General features: G+C 40.7%; 2 protein-coding genes across 2 annotated transcripts in view; both read left to right on the top strand.

The window, feature by feature from the left end:
- Positions 1–2,765, top strand: part of LOC130573139 (uncharacterized) — a 5,539-nt gene extending 2,774 nt beyond the window's left edge. The window contains 2 exon segments of the mRNA XM_057365371.1: positions 2,127–2,635; positions 2,637–2,765. Of these exon segments, the coding sequence (XP_057221354.1) occupies positions 2,127–2,635; positions 2,637–2,738 (611 nt within the window). The 3' untranslated portion in view covers positions 2,739–2,765.
- Positions 2,766–6,314: 3,549 nt separating this feature from the next.
- Positions 6,315–20,041, top strand: NUB1 (negative regulator of ubiquitin like proteins 1). The gene is made up of 15 exons (XM_057365402.1): positions 6,315–6,483; positions 8,723–8,848; positions 8,939–9,100; positions 10,374–10,432; positions 10,973–11,043; positions 11,763–11,945; positions 13,432–13,520; positions 14,546–14,652; positions 15,508–15,694; positions 16,038–16,145; positions 16,291–16,443; positions 17,328–17,474; positions 17,748–17,843; positions 18,569–18,758; positions 19,368–20,041. Exons 2-15 carry the CDS (start codon positions 8,732–8,734, stop codon positions 19,529–19,531), a joined length of 1,833 nt encoding a protein of 610 aa, XP_057221385.1. The 5' UTR covers positions 6,315–6,483; positions 8,723–8,731; the 3' UTR covers positions 19,532–20,041.
- Positions 20,042–20,707: the final 666 nt, after the last annotated feature.

Below are 20,707 nucleotides of genomic sequence, written 5' to 3'. Positions count from 1 at the left end.
AAAAAAAAACCACAGAAAGAAAGGTCTCTATAACTGCAGCTTTCTTAAGAAGTTTGGACAGTGCTAGAAGTGGGTTAATTCAACACATAGTGGTTCAGGACTATCGCATTCTATCCAAGGTCATTGCTCAATTTTGTGTGCCACACCTGTAGCCAAGCAAGGAATCAAATCAACCTTGAACTCAAAGCCAGTGCACACTATTAAAATCAGAGTGGATTTGTCACTGTGAACTTTCTGATCGGCTCAACACAGATGATAATTCTTTTGATGACTAGCTCATAAGGTTCTGGATAACACCTGATGTTGCCTTTCAATGTCAGTTCARCCAAGAGCACAGTTAACATCCACAAGAACATGTAAAGCTGCTTCACCTCAGTCTCTCATTTCCCTTCTCTCTTGCTTTTTCTCTCAAATACAGAGACCAAGCCCTGGTTTCTGCAATTTTGTACTATATTGTGATGTTCCGCAGAACACACAGGGCTCTGTTTTGCATGTGGACCTTTTTGTAGCCAGCCAAGCTCAGCTTTATTTCTTGGATAGGTTCCAGTCATAGCTTTGATTCTCACTGTTGCATGGTAGAGAACTGTGTGTTTTTATCTCTCTGAGTGGTGTCACTCTAAGAAATTCTGTTAACACACTTCATTGTATGGACAGATGCACAAACACACCTGTACCTCAAAGCTCTGCACGTGCTCCAGTCTCCTTTCTCCTGGTGACAYGGCACGAGAGCAGATGTGGGCTGACATGGTTCTCCCTCCCAGCCAGGTTGCAAAACAGCTCTTATCAGATCAACCCTGTATGGCCAAGGAGCAGAAAAAGTTCTGGGATATTATGCTGGRGTTGTTGTTTTGGCAGTGGGAGCCAAAGGCAGCAGAAAAAGCCCCTCCTTAGCCAAAYCCCTGTTGTACAGGTTCATTTACTGCCAGTAAATCAGCCGGGTCTGACATCTGCAAATACTTATTCGTAAAGATGACATGAAAAGCAGCTATAAAGCAGAGGGTGTGCTGTTGGGTTTTTGTGCAGGCAACATACTACTCAAACTAGCCTTATTTCAAATTCAGGGTTGTAATCCTTTCAAAACAACTGTTCAGAGACAAAGTGTAAGCAGCACTCTTCTATGTCTACTTTCCACCCTTTAAAGTGTTTCAGAACTTATACTGCAAYACACACAGTCCCTGTAACTCAACCCTGTAAATAAGGCCAGCATTCTGCACAACCCCTACTTTAAACTATATTTATACCAACTGAAGTGCATTTCATTAGTGCAAACAGATTGTTTTTAGTGTAATAGATCCATTTCTGTTCATTTTTAAGACACAGAAAACCAGTCATGTCCAGCAATTTGATGACTGCTACATGTAATTAAAGTAGCATTAGCATTTTTATATCCCTAATAYCCTAGACATTTTTACAGGAACTTTCATACTGCTTTAGAAATTAAGCAATAGGGGTAGAAGAATAGAAAAAAAAAAAAGGAGACCAGATTCTCTTCACTGTTACAGCTACTCTGTACCTTTCACCGAGGAAGAAAATTCCTCTACGTGATCATTCAGGCAACAGTGGTATGATATTTACACAATTCATACTGACTGGAATAATAAAATTGCAGTAGAATAATAAAATACAAGCTTATAGCATTAATGATCCCTCATTAAGAAAAACAAGACCTTTATAACTTGTTTCATTCAGAAATAGTCACAATATTATTAAGTTGTGAATATAAACTTCAAACAGTTATCAAACAGAACATTTTTWGTCTTTCAAATTACAGCACTTGCCAACATACTGAGCAAGTCCTTACTCACCTTAAGAAGTTTTGTTTACAAGCAATTAATTACTGAAAGTCGATTCTCAATCTGTGCTGTTAATGAGTCTTAGAGTACCAGTCAGATCAATATTGTCATGATAAATTTCCATTTTCATTTGACAAAACCAGGATACCATTTATACCCTCAGAACTGCAAAACCAAGCATGAAGTAATTCTACTCCTTAACCTGGCATCAAAAGAACTTGCACTGTTCTCAGTCACTGAAAGAAACACAAAACTCATGTTAAAACTTTTCAGGTGAGTTTATGCCACAGAAACTGCGACCATAGTAACGTGCAAAATGCATTTCTCTTSTAGGAGGACAAGAATCTGTTCTCCCAGAATCAATGATCAATGCTGTTCTAATTAATAAGAAAATTAAAAGATCAAAGTCATTTAGAGGAGATATCCCTGACAGAAAAGTCACACTTAAGACAACCAACGGTGGTGACTCAGATGACGACTTGCTGTGGCACATCCACCTGGGAACTCACCGCCTGGGGCAGGCCCCTGGACAAGGAGATTCCTGGAATCTTTCCCACTGCAACAACACACCATGGAGTTTTGACAACCAGAGACTGATTTCAAAGGRAAATGACACACTGCAGACCAAGGATTCAGGAGGAGCGAGTGAACTGTCTGAGCTCAGGCAACTGGRAAGTTCAAGTGTGTTGAACAGTCTCAGAGAAGAAAACAGCTGCAATATTTCAAGCTCCTGTCAAAAGCCTMCTCTGAAATCAGCCACTGCAGCACTATGGTCACATCAGCAGATTTCTGTCACAAAATGCACACCAGACTGCAACAAACTGAACTTCTACCCTTTCCCAAATAGGAAAGGGCCCAGAATTTCTGAAGCAGCAAGGAGGCTTGGATTATACRTCTCACAATGAAGGACATTCCGTAATACCTAAATCTCAGTCAAAAATTTGACTAAAAATAACAAAGTARTCTTTCTAGTTACACAGACCAACCTGCTGAGAGTCTACTACTTTTATTAGCCATAGAAGAYCCTGACTATATAATCTTTAATATCTTTATATAATTTTTAACATATGATTTCATCATTCATTTTCAGGATATTCAAGATAATTTCTGGTGTATTTTCAAAATAGATCAATAAAACCCATGTAATTTCTATTGTTGCAATGAGACTKAGCAGATATCATTTCTTTCTCACACATAAATTTTATCACAATATATTTTTTGTTCCCATCTATCCCCAGTRCTTTAGAAAACTCATGAGGTCTCTCCTTCTGCAGGATCTTTAAAGGGAGGAGACCCTGTCTTGYGGTGCTTTTCAATGACACAAACAGGAGCTATGTATCACCCACTTCTGGCTGCAAGCATTCAGACAGTTCTCTTTTTCAAATGCAGTCTTCACAAAAACTGGAGACGGGAAATGTCTCCCCATTTCATTATAGATAGGCATGAGACATCACAGTGACTGGGTTTTCTTCTTCACAGTAGCTCAGCATTTAAAGAATAATTCAGAAGAAAAGAAAAAAAGATAAAGCATAGATATACCTAATAGGCATATCAGGGAAAAATACTAGATAACAATTAGTCCACATCAAACAAGAAATTAACTAGAAGGGAATACTTCAAAAACTTCATTGTCCTTCGATTGAATTAGTTATCTTAATTAAACATGGACCTTGAAATCATTGGTTTTTAAAGCCAGTGCAGGTTTATGCATGGACTAAGTAACTAACTCCTTTGTATACTCTTTCACACAAACACTTTGTCCTTTCCTTAGGCTTCTCCTCTAGCATATTACAGTGCTTTGTACTGACTGGAACTAATTTAGAAAAGGCATTTTGCCTTTGGAGAATCTTTCAATTTAATTTCCAAGGACATCATGAAAGAGCATTTTCAGTAAGTTATCATTTGTTACTGCAGTAGTTTCAGTTATGAGAAAAGTTGCTATACTAACATTTAAAGAGTCTGGAATATTAAACACACACATTTAAACACAAACTATCTAATCAGAAAATTATGGGTTTTTTTTCCTAAAGCAGCTGTAGTGAAAATGAAACAGGAAAATGAGAAAAAAACTAAAACTTCTCAAGGGCACCTGATGTGCAAAACCCTTTCCTGTTAACTTCTTCATGTTTGGCCACCATGGGCAGGAGCTTTCACCACTGTTACCACTGATGTAGCCAAGTTTCAGGCACTAAACTCAAGGATTGCCATGAAGGAAGTTTATTTTAAGTTTATCAGTAGGCAATCTTGACTGATTTATGCACGTAGGAGAACCTGGAATCCTGAAATTCTGGTTCAGTGTCTTGCTCACAAGCCCAGGGTCAATCTGAGGTTCCCATTTGCAAAGCTGGAAATTTATATATATATATATATATATATATAATTCCAAAGCTGGAAATGGGATCCTCAAGTAGACTGGCTGACTGGCTAAGGCAAACATTAGGACAGACCTAGAGGTCCATCCATTCTAGAATAAATCACACTGCTGAGCAATGATTTCAGTCACACATAAATAAATAGAATAAAATCCCTTTGCTGCTGGGACAGCAGGTCACATGAAATAATTTGCCCACTTCAGTTAATTACAACTGGTGTAAACCATTAAAAGAAAAGCTTATGTCTTTTACAGGCACCAAACCCATTCGAGGAACAAGCCCCAATCCTCTGAGGGCCTCAGATACAAAACACAATATTGAGCATCCCATATCGGACARCCAAATCCCTGAAGCCTTGCATCCTGCTCCAATTCCAGGACATTTCAAGGACTAGAAGTGACGCTGGAGCAGTGCCTCAGCCTGCACCTGTGTTTAGTGCCAGGTTTTCCACATCCCTCAYGTATTCTTCCAGCCCAGTCTCTGAATCCAGGTTAACTTTTGACAGCCTCACAACCAGGCAAGATCGTGCCTACCCCCACTGATGGGGAAATAAAAACTCCCACACTAAATACMTCAACACTGCTGCCTTCAAAAAATACAGAAAAAAACAAACTGCAAACTGCACACTGTACACTTGTGCCTCACACACACAGAGGTGGCAGATGAGGGGTGGCTGCAGAACACTCAGGCCCAACACAACCCCAGCCACTCCTGAAGGGACAGTCCTGGGGACCCCCACCACATCCCAGGGATGAGCCATCAGATACCYTGGGGCCAGCAGCTCCTGCTGTTGTCCATAAAACCAGGTTGATTACATGGTGTGCAACAAACCAATTATTACACACTTGAGAGAGAMATTATTTCACAGTTGTGCAAGCCTGGGTGCTGGTGSTATCCCACAAATCAAACACRCTATCAAAACTTTTTACTATTTATACATTCTAGCAAAAAAAGGCATCACTGTTTATTTGCCACAAGTTAGATAGTACTCTTCTTAATTAGTATCTATGTTCTACGGGTTAGTGATTCTCTCACTTCTTATGTTAACAACCACTTTCTCTTTTTTGAGTCTGTGGGTTTCTTGGGTCAGCAGTTGTGATGCATCCCTGCCAGAACTACCTTTTACCCAGTTGGAGCTGAATTCAGCACTATTACTGAGTTGGTTTTATTTGTTTCTTCCTTATCTTGGGAGTTCTGCCAAATGTCCTTGTGGACTGTAAATTCTGCATTCTTTGTGTCCACTATCAGTAGCAGATCCTTCTTCCCAAGCTTTGTTAACCTTCCCCAAGGTCTGAGATCGCTGAAACATGTCGAGCCCTAAACCTTAAAAGGGCAATTCTACCAACAAGTAATTAATTTTTCTAACACCTGGACATCACTCAGAACTTGCAAGCTGTTCTTTCATGGTTTATGTCTCATAGAACCACAGAATGGGTTGGGTCAGAAGGGATCACAGTGGGTCATTCCAGAGCACATGGCACAGGATTGTATCCACATGGTTCTGGAATATTTCCAGTGAGGGAAAATCCACACCATCTCTGGGCTCGGTCACTGCACAGGGAAGAAGTTCTTCCTCCTGTTCAGATGGAATTTCCCATCATCAGTTTTTGCCTGTTGGCTCTTGTCCTGTTGCTGGGCACCACTGAGCAGAGTCTGGTCCATGCCCTTGGCACCCCTCTTTAGGCACTTACACACATTCATGGGTAAATCTCAGGMACAGGACAAGAGGACCTGGCCTTAAGCTGCACCAGGGAAACTTTCGGTTGGATATTTGGAGGAATTTCTACACGGAAAGTTACATTAAACACTAGAATGGGCTGCTCAGGGAGGTGGTGGAATCACCGTCCCTGGAGATGGAAAGACTGGATGTGTCAGTGTCGTGGCCTGGTTGACATGGTGGTGCTCTGCCATATACCARACTCGATGACTTCAGAGCTCTTTTCTAGCCTAATTTGCTCTGTGACTCTGTGATTCTGTGATTCCTTTATTTTTTTTTYCCAGGTTTGAAAGCACGCAGAGGCCAAAAGCCAGAGCAGACCCGTACTGAGGGGAACGGTGCCACCCGCGCGTCGGGCAGCGAACGCGGCCCAGCCCCTCACCGTGAGGGCAGAGCGCGGACATGGCGGGCGGGGCGCGGCTTCACTCACGTCACGCCCGTCTCCCTGGGCCTTCCGGGCTGCCATAGGAGCCGCTCGCGAGCCTTTCCCTCAGGGACAGCGGCTCTCGCTTCCCTCCCTCCCGGGAAGCAGCTCAGGCAGCAGCTGCGTCGGCCCCCGAGCTTCCCCCGGCGGCGGCTGTGCCGAGCCCGCGGGGCGCAGGTGGGTGCCCGGGCCGGGGCCGTGCTGACACCGCCGCGGTGACAGCGGGGGACTCGCGGTGTCGGCTCTGCCCTGGCACGGGAGGCGCTGGATGCGCTTCTGGGGAGGGATGAGGATGCCCCGGCACCCCGGGCCCGCAGGAATGGGGCTYCGTCCCTGGGGGTTTGCTCATGACGCTGTTTCAGTGCTCCCCCTTCTTCAGCCACGGGGAAATGTGTCAGAGCTGTGCTTTCCTCCTTTTTAGGGAGAATTGATGTGTCCTGCTTTATTATCCAACCGTTGTGACAATCCCCTCTTCCTTCCATAAACGATTTGGCTTTTGAGCCTGATTGCTGCATCTTAGGTCATGCATCTTATTTCTCCACTTGTTTTATTTCACGAATAAGGCAAATCGGCCTTAGAGGATGACATTTTATTTACAAAAGATCAGTCTTGCATTCAGAGTGCTTCTTAGGAAATCCTCCCGGTAGTTCACTCAAATGAGTTTTGAGAAAGTCCCTTTAAACTCATACTGAAAGTGAAATCATGTCAGGAGAGCTTGTGGCGTTTGTTGGCTGATGGAAAAGTTACAAATGTTTTTGCTATGGATTCTCATGCAATTTAGTGATGGTGTGATGGAATTTATCACAAGTGTTATAAATGTTACATATAAAACCATAGGTTTTGCGTTTGTGAAAGCAAAATTTTATTTAACAGAAGGTTTGTAAGATAGGTTTTGCGTTTGTGAAAGCAAAATTTTATTTAACAGAAGGTTTGTAAGAATAAGTTTAATTGAACACCACAGTGGTGTTTTCTGTTTCAATAGCCTAAAAATCAGTAACTTACCAAGCTATAGTATTGATAAACAAATAAATTATCAATGTATAAACATCACCTGGATTCTTAGTCTTAAGCATAGATTGCAATTTCAGATTTTATCTGGGTGACCCAAAGCCATAGGTAACTTTTTTGTTACTGTTAAGTGGAATTTTAGCTGTAAAATGGGTCTTCAGCATAACCTAAAAGTGAGAAAATGATGGTTACAGGCTTGTACCATACTACATGAGATTTCCCTGCGTTGTTTTGTGAAAGGGGRAAAGCTGCATTAATAACTACCGTGCAATGTTTTGAAAATTGAGTGTTTTTGTCATTCTCAGCTTTGTAAATGCCATGTTTTGCCTTGGCTCTAAAATAATAGCAGCGGCATCCCAGCAGGAAAAAGAATGTGTGGTTGTTTCTGCTAGTTTTGACAGACACTGTGCAAATTGCAGCAATCCAGCTGGAAGGATTGTTAAACCATCCACTTGCCCAGTTCATCCTTCTGACTCCTGTTTAGAGGAGACTGTTGCCAGTGCAGCTTCCAGGGAATTCTTTGTAACTCACTGACGCTGGGCTTGAGATAAGGCTGACCAATAGACTTAACACATATTGGACATTTGCCTAGATTATTTTCTCCCTCAAGCAGTGTTTTTCTGAGCCAGGAAAAATAATGTTTTTACATTGGGGGAGCTCTTTCCTGTCCTGTTTTTCTCCAGAGTACTGTGTGCCAATAAACAAGAGTGAGAGATGGAAACCACTCTTAAAATGAAACTGATTAATCAAGTTTCATGCCAGTCTTAGTGTATGTATGCCAACATTTTAAATGCTTTTCTGTATAAATTAAAATACATTTTCCATATGATTCCTGGTGTCCAAGAGCCAAAAGTCTCCCATGCTTTATCATGCATCTAGATTTCTTTTTTCTTTTGTTGAGATCACTGCATCCACCTTTCCTTGCCCCTCTCTGTGGCTTCCCTGCTTTTAGGGTGTTTGTTTTGCTTTTTTCCAGAGACRTGCTGAGTAACTCAGAGTTTGCTGCTTTCTCTGAGCTGAATCAGAAGTAGTAGATTGAGCAGCTCTATCCAGAGCAAGGCAGAACAACTGAATTGTCAATTTTGATATATTGACACTTTCTACAATCCCAATTCACATGAGAGGATAAGAAGAAGTTTAATTTGTCTTGAAATGGCAGGGCCCTTCTAAATTTTCCCTACTCCAATCCAAATGTCACCCTCTTTTCAATTACTTTTTTCCCCAATTTTCGTCATAGTTTCTCCTCAGTTCCCCTCCCCACTAAAATGCATGGAATGGGTTTAATACTCATCTTTTATTGCAGAATCCCAAAATGTCACTCAGATTTCTAGAAAAGCAGAATATCTTGCTACAGGAAGCTATATTAAAAGATTGTTTATTTTTCTTACTTTCCCAACTGTGGTTTTAGTTTAAAAGAATGGCGCAAAAGAAGTATTTGATAGCAAAACTGACAAGCTGCTTRAGAGAGGACAAAATTCAGCTATGGAAACCACCATATACAAATGAAAAAAAAGAAGCTGGTAAAGAGATGAAGGTAAATATTTTCTCTGAGTTGATGTCATACATCCATCTTCTGTGTCATACTGCTGGTGCATGTTCCCAGTTTTTCTTGTTGTTTTCTTAGGAGCTTGTACAAAAATATTCATCCAAGCTGAATATCAATGCAAATGATACAGAGAATATGCTTGAAGAAATACGGTGTAAAGCAATTGAGCGTGGAACGGGAAATGAGAATTTTAAAGTGACTGGGATTGCAAGACTTGATATATATCTGCCTCGTAGAAAAGTGAGTAACACTGCAGAAAAGTCTACATAAGTAGCTTTACTTTGAGCTTTTGAGTTTTAGATGTGTACCTAATGCAGATATTTCACTTCCGCTTTTTCAGGTGTTTTGTATGCCTGATCTGGGTTGGATATATAAAAAATGGGAGAGGGAGAATTACATATTTAATTTTCCAGGTATATGGGAATATCATGACAAAGGAATGCAATATTGAGGAGATGAGTAATTTTTCCCTTTGGGATTTAATGACAAGTAACCTTTCAGTTAAGAAAAGTAAATTAGATTAAAGTGCCTATTTCAGTTTGATTCCTTCTGATGTAACTGCTTGTATCAGCAATGAAGAACAGATGTATTTTTTTCAGCTATAGAATACCTGAAGTTGAGTTAGCATATTAATGTCACTTGAGCTTGGAAATGAGAAGCAGGATTTTCAGTTGTGATGGCACTCACCTGTTCCCTTCATAGATTGGTAGAATTACAGAGTCACAAGATGATTGGTTGGAAAAGACCTCCAAGATCAGCGAGTCCAGCCTTTACCAACCACCACCTTCTCAGCTGGACTATAGCACTCAGTGCCACTTCTCAGTTCAAGAGTTGTTTCTTGAACACTTTCAGGGATGGAGACCTCAGCACCTCCCTGCAGCCTCTTCCAGCACTCAGCCTTCTAGAGCAGGCTCCTAAAAGCTTCTCCAAAAGAGAACTRAATTAAGTTTTGCCCTTTTAAAGTCAGGTTTCAACTTCTAGTTTCRTGCATAAAGTATTCTTGTAGTGAAAAGTAATTACCTGGGCTAAAGAATAGAGAGTTTTAAGTGATTGCCATGCAGTTAAAACAACCAAATAGTTTCATAATTCTATTTTATAATGCTGCTGGGCAAACAGGGGAATGAATTAATATAAAATTCCAATTTATCTATTCTGGGACCAGAGACACTAATAGGAATTAATCATAACTTAGCCAGTCACAGGTGAGTGGCATAATTGGAAAGCATAGTTAAGATTGGAAGTGCATGATTAAATTAATTAAAATTGTTTGGTTCTGAATTTAGATTTATTTAATTCTGAATATTCTGCTGTTATAATGCTTATTTGTAGCACTATATTCCAAGTACAGGGCTGGAAATTACTGCTGTGTATGTCCAGCCATAACCCTCTAAACATGATTGTTATTAGAAAAATAAATGTTGTTGTAAAAGTTAATTAAGGACGTGTCCAAAGTATCTTGATATCATGCTTTTTCTTCCTTCTTTCTTCTCTGCACCCAATATAATTGCTACAGAGCAGGAAAATCCCACTGGAAACCAGTCTGTTCATCACAGGCAAGGAGCTCAGATCCCAGTAAGTGCAATCACCCTTCATGCTTCTCTTGTGAGACACCACCCTGTCATACAGCATTTTTTTTAAATGCGCTTTTTGTTTGATTTAAACTTTTTCTTAGCATGTATTTTCTGAACAGGATGTCCAGTGTCCCTGTAGGGCAGTTCTTCATGGGAACAGCTGTGRTTTAACAGATGGAAAACAGGAAAATTGCAACTGTGGAAAAAGATAGTTCTGTGTAAATCCCCAGCAAGTACCTGAGAAGGCACCAGTGATCAGTGTTCCAAATCTGTAACTAGGCAGAACTTCTGAATAGTGAACATTACCGTCTCTTTCTTTTGTGTTATTAAGCCTAAAAAATAATTCTTTTCTGTCTGTTGTGCTTTTTCCCTTTTTCCATATTTTCRCTATATGATACTCAAAGCTGTCTGATGAAGTTATGTTACTTGTAGCAGCCTTTTGTAGCAAACATTTTAAGCCATTTTTAGGTTTTGTTACTATTGCAACAGCAATGTTGTATAGCCTTACAAATTTATGTTAATGAAATTATTTCTTTCACAGAATAGCACAGGAATATGCATTACAGGAAAATGCTGTCAAAATAATCATAAATAAGAAGCAGCTTGATCTGGGTATGTATCTCTAGTTAAGGATACTTTTATGCTAATTTTCTAGTTTTMTGATTCTCAAAAGAAAAATTGCCTTGCAACTCTATTAATTTCAGAAATTTCGAAGAAATAGCAGTTACATTTGTCAGGTTCTGCTTTACAGRAAATGTAATAAATTATAATGATCAAATAGGAACACTGTAATAAATGTTGAAAATCCCCTTTTCAAGTGTTGAAACGCTGAAAATGCACATTTAAGAGAAACTCTAAATTTCTTCAAAACCCATATTGTACAACAGCACTTTCAAAGACTTTTGGTAATGCTCTGCACATGTTCAGCCTGTCAGAYATGTTGTGGGAAGTGATGACATAGGTTTTTTTGTTGATGGCCCTGGAATATATCAAAATTAGAACCATGGAAGTGACAGAAGAAAGTTGGATACAGTTCCCAGTTCTTCTGTACTGTACTCTTGTGGTGTATGATCCTGGACATGTTTTTATTCCAGTTTTTGCCTGAAGATTAAGTAACTGAAATAGAAATAATGGTACTTTTTGAATGTTTGAAAAAAGAAGAAAACAAGGGAAGAAACGTATCWGTCACTTCAAAAGCACTTTTAAGATTCAATTCTGATCCTATATTTTTCTGACTGTGTCAGTAATTTTCAGGGGTTCTGACCGAGTTCTCAATTGCAGTTCCAGTAGTTCTAGTACTTGAATTGTATTAATCACACTCTGTTTTGCAGGTAAAACCCTTGAAGACCAGGGTGTAACACACAATGCAAAAGTGATGGTGCTTCAACTGGAACAGAGTGATGAGGAAACCAAAAAGAAAGTTCAGGAGGAAGAGCTTCAGTGCAAGAAAGAGAAAGAAATAAATGACAAGATGCAAAGAACTAAGAAGGGCTTGGAAATTCTAGCAGAGAGAGGTAAGTGGGCTTGTTGGGTGGGGGGGAAGGTGGGTGTTCATTAATTCTTGTGTATTAAGAAGTATCTTTTGAGTGGGTTTTCAATGTGGAAGAGTGCCTATACCATGACTGAATTTTAGTTCATACTTTTCTAGGTTTCTACCTACTTGAAAACTGGATTTTAAGTTGGCTAAAACTTCCTTTTCTACTCTAACTCTTCTTACACAACCAGAACGCTACAAAAAAAACTTTGGCACTCTGAGAAGGATATAATATGCATCAATTATTTAATTGGCACTTGGCAGTTAAAGAACTGATGACTTGTGAGAACAGGCTTTAGGTTATTTTAGACATAAGCACAGTGGCATAATGTGTTATAAGTCATKAAACATGTTTTTTTGTAGTTTACTTCAGCCATGGCTGTGTGTAACCATGGTTTCATTGTGCAACTCATTTGTCACTGTCATCTGCAACATAACTGKTGTGTTCTCATTCCCTTCAATGTTGATTCCTGGCATCGGTGGATTAAATTAAAGGGATATAGCTCATTCAACAGTAATAATTTTTCAGAATGAGGTTGTGTTTGTGAAGTGCAGTGCTGGATGGTGAATTTCAATCACTTCTCTATTCCGTTGTTTCAAAAATCCACAAGCAAGGAACTGTGGAGCTGAGCAGGTAACAAATTCCTGCCAAAAACAGAAACACCTGAACAAAGCTTCAAAGTTGGTGACAGTCAGTTTCTCACCAGAATATCAGATTTTGAACAAATTATAGAACTGTTTGCTTTTTTGGACTTAAGGAGTGGTGTAGACCCCACATTTTGAATCCTGGGTGGGTTCTCTTTAAGGTTTTTGCTTCTGTCAGTTWCCACCAATGTACAGTACAGAGCAGAGTCTGTAGTGGGCTCCCAGGGGGAAGGTTCTGTGTGGAGTGTAGTAAGGGTTTAACAACCCTTTTGTTTCACCTRAGAAAAACTGCAGGGCAGAAGCTTTTAATCTCAGCAAACTCATCCTTTAACTGTCTTTTGTTCACAAGAAAAGCATTTTTTCATTGTAAATCAGATGGAAGTTTGGTTATAAACATGAAAGATGTGAGGAAGGAAAATACTTTTTTCAGCTTTATCAACTGTGCTCAGTTGTATTTTTTAAAATATTCTGTGCCTTAGTTGATAAGTAATTTCAAATGCTATGTTGTGTAAAATGTAGGTGTTTTGTCTTCTGAAAAAAATTCTTTGCAATTCATATAATTTTAATGTTGTATCTAAATTTCTGCATGCACAAGGCCTTTTCTATAGTGACTTTTCTAGAAGTCCCTGATGTTTACCTGGCCAGGGCCACCATTGGTTGGTATTTCCAGAAAAACACACATGCAGCCTTTATATGTAATTCTGATTTTTTGTTGTGTTTGCTATTTTGTTTAATGACATACTTACTAATATAATACTATGGTAGTAGAGTTGCTCTGGTGAAGGTGGTGTTTGAAATTTRAACTTTTTTATATCTTTCAGAGGAGTATTTGGATCCAGACTCTGTTCCATACCTAGATATAGCTAATCAAACTGGAAGGTCAATTCAGATTCCTCCTCAAGCTAAAAAAGTAGGTGAAAGTATCTTACARTGCTGCTAAGATGGCTCTTTAAAGCTTGATTTTGAAACATTTAAAATACAACATTGAAAGGCAGTCAGACTTTCTGAGGATGTAACSATGGGCCCACTAGATGTTTGTTTAATAAAAATAATTTTGAAATAAAATTGAAGTAGAACTCTGTRGTGGGAATACTTCATTCACCTGGAGACAACCTCTGCTGATCTCATTGCAGGCGTAATTTGCACTGACCCCTGTGTGGTCCATATCTCACTATGTGGTTTAAGATGGGATTTAATTTTGTTATATCTTAGCACCTCTTTTAAATTTTCGGTGTCCTAGAAARGCATGAAAGTTGTTTGTTGTTTAGGCTTTATTTCCATTTGAAAACTTGATGAGTCTCTCTAAATTGGATTCTGTTAAAATAGTTTTTCAATATTTTTCACTGTCCCCTTTCAAACTTAAATTTGTTCACCATTCAAGACAGTTCCACATTCTCAAGTGAAAAATACCTTTGGCTCGGTGCAAGTATTGAGTTACAGAAGGAACAACATACCTGRTGTTGTTTCTATCCAGAGTTATTATTACATTTCCATTTGTTATACCACAGGAGTGTTTTCCTGATGCATTCAAAATATAATTTTAGTTCTGAGGTTTTTCAGGAAGTGAATTTTTAAGTTTTTCAAGATAATTGTGACAGCAAAGCAAAATAAATTTGGTGCTATTAGGTAATGTAGCACCCAGAAAAACGCTGAGCTTCATATCACTCACCATTGAAAATCTCTCTGGGGTTGCATTCTTAAAGTAAGCTTGGTGCAGCATTTCATGTGCCAGTAACATCCATTGCTTTTAACTAGGCAATATCTGACAGTGACAGATAGGGGAAAAGTGTGAAGCAGTGTGAAATAGCASTGGTCTTACAGAACTGGTACAGTGGTATTTTTCTAGGAAGAACAAGAACAAGGTTCACCTGAGTATTTCTTTTCAGCTCTTTGAGTTGGGGAGGTGCAGTCAAAAGTCTCAATCTGCTTTTCCAGGCTCTCGTGCTGGCAATGGGTTATCATGAGAAGGGCAGAGCATTGATGAAGAAGAAAGAATATGAGATAGCATTGCCATATTTGTTGGATGCTGATAAACACTTCTGGTAAGAATCTTTTTGAGTCCTTGTGTCTCTCTTTATTGTCAACCCATAAAGGAACAGCATAACCTCTACCTGTACATATAAATCAGGGCCAGCTTTGCCTGGGGTTGCATMACACCCCCTCTTGCAGATGGGAAACAGCAGATAAAGCTCTGACTTGTAGTGACAGGTGGCTTCATGTAGAACAGCTGAAACAGATATTGCCACTGGGCAAGTTAATCTTTCATAAGSACATAAACAGAAACTGTCAATATTCATGTACCAGGCTATAAATTGCATTAGCTTGAGAGACAGTTAGAGATACTCATTTGCAGTTGCTCCTGTGAAGTAATAATTTCTTGTAAAAGGTGGAGCAGATAGCTGRGGYCAGTAACCATACCAGAGCCTTCTGCAARTAAATTAGTTTCCTATCAGCTGYCAGAGCTCTAAATTGCTCTTTTGAGATCCCARAAGTAATACTGTCCCTSTCTGTTTCTTATCTGTGAGCATGTRCAAGGAGACTGGCACAGTACCCAGCATGTTCATGTTCACTGAGRCAGTTTCTAAGTCCTCTGGAGGATTACACTGAGTTTAATTCCCTTATGCTTTTGAAGATGCCATCTTAAACAGTGGCCACAGTTCATATTGTTACTGTAATGCTTTAAGATGTAGTGTTGGTTCTGTCCTTTGTGTCAGTGAGTGTGATGGGGGATCAGCACTTGGTTCCCTGGCATCAGTTTGCTGCCTCAGATATGAAGAGTGTGCTTTCTCCAACCTGAGTGTGCAGACTTCTAACATGTTGTCTTAGAGGTGTTAAAAAGTATTGTGAGGAAGAAATAAACAACCCTCATCCAGAAGAAAAAATTGTTTTTTTTCCAGCGAGTGTAGCACAGAACTGCTGAACACCGTTGATAATTACGCAGTGCTGCAGCTGGATATAGTGTGGTGCTACTTCCGTCTGGAGCAGCTGGACTGCCTGGATGATGCAGAGAAAAAGCTGTCCACAGCACAGAGATGCTTCCAGAGGTGCTATGGGGAGAACCACGAAAGGCTTATTGACATCAAAGTATGCTGGTTTTGATTTAAYGAGGGTGGGATTTTTTTTGCATGTTTTCTGTTGCTGTTCAGGTGTTACAAGACTGACTTTTAGAAGTTTAAAGTTTTCTTGTGTATCATTAGTCTGGTTCCGTAATTGTCAGCACAGGGAAAACATCAGGCCTGACAAAAAGGTCATGGAAAACACGTGTTTATATACAGAGACATCATCAGGGTTTATGTGTGATACTTTATGTGCACTGTCACAAAGCACTGACTGTGTCTCTTTAAATGTGTTGTGTTGATAATGAACTGATGTTCTACCACATGCTGGTACCCACATAGTCCACCTCCTTCTTTAAACAATTCCTTAGGGAAGCTATGGTCGTGAGAAGGTTTTATTTCTACGGCTTTACCTCCTTCAAGGGATTGGGCACTACCATAGTGGCAGAGAAAAGGAGGCTGCAGAGTACATTCAGAAGGTAAGAAACCTTTCGCTAAAACTCTGGAGTCCTTCACTCCAGCCCCTGAGTTTGGGTTCCATCTTCGCTTACTCAGAGGAATGGGGAGGCGTTTTTTGTTTGYATGTTAACAGCATTAGTGTCATTTTGTTCTTTCCATATCCAGGCATCTTCTTTATATGGAGAGCTGTCCGTAGATCCTGATAAAGTGGATCACCTGTCACTCATGGGATTCTCGGAACAGGAAGCTCGYCTTGCCCTGCGAGCATGCCATGGGAATGTGGAGCATGCTGCCAATCTGATCACTAACAGGAGGGAGGTATGGGCAGTGAAAGCATTAARTCACAGATCATCTGAGTTAGGGTGCCCATGAGACGTGTGTTGGGCCAGCATGGTGAGAAATGAAGGGCTTGGATTATCCCACTTTGGCACTGTGGGTGTAGCTGACAGTTTGACATGTTGGCACAAGTTTGAAACCAAAACTTAATGGATTAACAAGGAAAGCTCTGTCTCAAAACAGATGGGATGAGAGTGCCAAAGACCTGTRGTTGTACCACAGAGGCGCATGGGAAGGCTTTGCACCAGTGTTTGCTACTCTGCAGTGCTCTGTATGGGAATAAGCCACCAGGACCAAGCTGTCACTCCCAGGCTTGGCTGCCCCCTATTGTGGCTTTGTACTTGGCAAATCCAGGAGGGAAAAAGGATTTTTTTGTGCTAGAGTGAAGACAGTGCTAGAGTGAAGACAGTCCAGATCTGAAGTGATATTTGGTAAGCTGARGAAGCACTTCTAGACTTGAGACAGTGAAGTGTGGACAGAAAAGCCAACTGGCTGAGGGAAGGCTGAACAGAACTCCTTGGCTTCCTGCCTGGTTCTGAYTGTCTGTCCTTGGCAAGTCTTGTCTGCAGGCCCATCTGCCAAACGGGTTTGTCACTTACCACACAGGGCCTGGAATAGCTGTGATGGCACCAGATCCGATCTGCAGAGCGGAAGTGTGGAGACAGGGCTGGCTCATGGAAATGCAGCTTTATTTAGGAACGAGTGTCTGGCAGCACAGTCTGTATTTACAAAAAAAAAAAAAAAAAAAACCTTTTCCTCAAGAGATTCAAACTTGAAGCAAAAGATCCAAGAAACCCTACATGCACAAGCTATGTGTTAAAGCATTCCCATGCACAGTGAGCTTTGCAGTATCTGTGTTCTTGCAGGAAAAGGAACAGATAAGGAGGGAGGAGAGAGCTAGAAGGCGGCGGCGACTGGAAGACATCAATACCCTGAAAAGTATGGGCTACTCAGAGAGAGCTGCTCAAGTAGCTCTTCAAAATACACAAGGAAATCTTGACAAAGCCTTTCAGGTAAATGATTAGTAGTAGTAGTGTTGTACAGAAGAAATTCGGTTGGTGTTTTTTTAATTGTTTAGCAGATTATTTTCTGTAGTGTATATTTTTTAGTTCATAGCTACCTTTTCTGAACTGTAATGACTGAATTTGCACTTTCTGACCCAATAAATCAGATATCAGTTAAGCTGGCTGAGGTTTGCTTGTATCAACCATTGGGCTGCATACACAACCRTGTCGAGGACTGTTGTAACTCTGTGGCTCTGTTCTGATCTCTCTGTTTTATTGCAGTTTATTCTTGACAATCCTGAGTTATTGCTGGAAGATGATGATGATGRTTCTGTGGCCATGGACCAGTTTCAGGTTTCCCAAGAAAGTATTGAGCAAGTAAGCTAGACCATTTGCTTTCTTGTGAGTTGATTGTCTTATTTCTGAGTTATGCTTGCAAAGACAGATCTTCCTTAAGCAAAGCAGTACAAATATTCTTTGACTATGGCATTCAGGCTGTCACACTTCCAGGGTCTGGTATCCACTCTTCACGGTGAAGTCACTCAGGCTAACTTGTAATTTGTGTGCACTTCCTGCCCATTGCACCAACCTGCTCTGTGTGAATGTGGAGGGGAAATATATCCAGAATAATGCTTTAAAAGACAGCAAATGAGAAATTTATTCAAGTCTCTAAACTCTGCAATGTGAAAGGGAAAGAGTTGGAATGTGTATTTCTCATGACAGGCTGAATGACAAGCTCATCAGTATTTATTGTGGCTGTGTAATTGATATCAGGCMAGAAAACTGTATTGCCTAGGAAAAGTAAATAGCACGTGCACCTCCTGATTCACTGGATTGCTTTGAAGTTTCCTTTTGAAAACAGAAGAAGAATTGGTCTGGTACTAGACAAGAGGCTGTTGATCCTGCTCAACATCCCCATGGATTTAATAGGTCACTGCCCTGTTGTTAACTGTTCCAGTAAGCCAGAGTCAGTGTCCTGGAATTCCTGGCATGCAGYGCATTTCTCTGTGTGAGAGAATGACTGTCAGACTCTGCTGTTGGATGAGCTTGGATTTCTCCCAGTTTTCTTAATTTTTTTTTGTTGTTTTTCCCCCTTCCTGCAGCTGATGTATATGGGTTTCAGCCGTGAGTCAGCTGAGCAAGCTTTAAAGGTCTTTAAAGGGAACATCCACGTGGCTTCCCAAACCCTTGCTCATTATGGGGGAGTTCTTCCCCCTTCGCTGCTACTGTCATCAGAAGGGTCCAGTCCATCAGAGGAATCTTCTTCCAAGGACCTGCTCACAGAGTCTGCAGGTGAGAATGTTGCATCCAGCAGCAGGGGGAAAGGGAAGCCCAGGCTGTTTTTCTGGCTTTTGTAGGAAACAATTAATTTCTGCTGAAATAGTGGTACAGGGGCTCCAGTAGTGCTCCAGGCTGMTTTATTGAGAACACAGTTACAAGAAGGCCACTGTTGTCCCAGGTGAGCTGCAGCCCCTGCAGTGACAGCCCCACAAGGACCAGAGGGGACAGGTGTCTGCTGCAGGCAGGTACAGCCCAGAACAAAAGGTGACATTCAGGGTATCCTGGGCAGGGCTAAGGAATTAATTTATTCCAAATCTCTGCTCTGTAGGTGGCTGACCTGCCTCTATACTCCTTCCCCATGTCCCTTAACCATAATCAATACTTTCCATTTAACAAAAGAGAAACTTGCACCTATTTTTTTCTCTCATTATTTGTCAGAGCTTTAGTGATCCATGTTGTATAACTAAAGACTTTCCCACCCCATGTTTAAATAATAAGGAAAAATGGCCATCCTGCCCTACCCTTTGCAGGGTAATTGTTGTATAGGAACAGGCTGCTGGTGAAACAGGGGAAATACCAACTTTCAAAGGTGAATTCACTGCTGCTGCTTTTTATTGGAAGGTTCCTCTAGTTCACCAGCAGATGAAGACATGGAGAATGATGCAGTCAATGAAATCCTAGAGGATATTCCTGAACACGAAGAGGATTATCTGGATTTAACACTCGAGGAAGAAGAGCAGATCATTCATGAATACTTATCCTATATACAAGTACCACAGCACTAAATCCCATTAAATCTACTTCAGTTATATGTATTTACCTTGTCAAATTGAGTTTGGATTATAAATGCACCTTCAGCTTATCTCTTACTAAGGGCCTTGAATTCAGTTAAACTATAGTTGGAATACTTAATTCCTGGTTATTTGTAACTCTGCTTAAAGCCTACATTTGTGATACATTGTAATTTATTGTCATAGAAAAATAGAAACATTTATTTTCAGAAGAAAATTTAATAGAACTAAACTATATTTTTATTGTGAGATAAGTTAATTCACTTAGTAAAGAGGCATTTCTATACCATTTTAAAATACCAGCTTTAAAAGAAAAACGTGAGTTTATAAATTTGGGAAACCTTAGCTCATGAGGCCCTAGAGGTATATCAGCTTTCCAGCTTTTCTTCTGAAAGATTTCTAAGAGACATTAATGTATCATTGTGCATGGGTTTATACCGTGTTCTGCTTGTCCCTTCCTGCAGGTGTTACACAGGTAATAAAGGTAACTGTGCTGCTTCTGCCTTTGGTGAGCGACCTCTGCTTTGTTAAAAAAAAAAGTGGGAACTACCTGGCAGGCCTCAGATATGAAGAGTCCCAGTCCTGGGACTGGGGCAGTGATGTCCTGGAATTTCCTTTTATAACTAAATAACCACTTTCTCCAAGCAGCTCCCTTTGACCTTWGCAGGTGTGTGGCTTAAGGCTGATGGATTTCCAGGGGATTACAGGATTTTCTGCAATCAGCTGTTGAACAGAGCTTGGTTGAGGCTCTRTTCTCAGTAGCTGTGTCCAGCTGCAGCGTTCTGAAGAAGCTTTTGGGGGTTTCTGTGGTTTTACAGCATCCCATTTCCTGCCGTGTGAGCAGGAAACAGACATTCATTCCCCTGCCCGGCAGCTTTGCTTGGATGTGGTTTATTCGGGTTCCATGACTCCACGTTCTCGGTAGAGGGAGCCCCGGCCGCGTCTGGAGCCCGTGGGAACGGCGAAGCGGCCGCGCTCTGCACTTAGAGCGAGAACATCAGCCCTCCGTGTGGTGACGGTGTATCCTTACCCGGCACTTACCGGCCCGGAAATGAGGGCTTGAACTGTTGTGGCACTGCAGGGAGCTGGGCTTTGGCCTGCGGAATGACTGCTCACCTCTAGCGCAGGGACTGAACGCTGCAGCAGTGGATTAGGCTTTAGACTGATTCT

This window comes from Malurus melanocephalus, unplaced genomic scaffold (assembly GCF_030028575.1).
Source record: "Malurus melanocephalus ecotype Western Australia unplaced genomic scaffold, MMel_1.1 scaffold_52, whole genome shotgun sequence".
Taxonomy (NCBI): domain Eukaryota; kingdom Metazoa; phylum Chordata; class Aves; order Passeriformes; family Maluridae; genus Malurus; species Malurus melanocephalus.
This window is presented reverse-complemented; position numbering and strand designations above follow the sequence as displayed.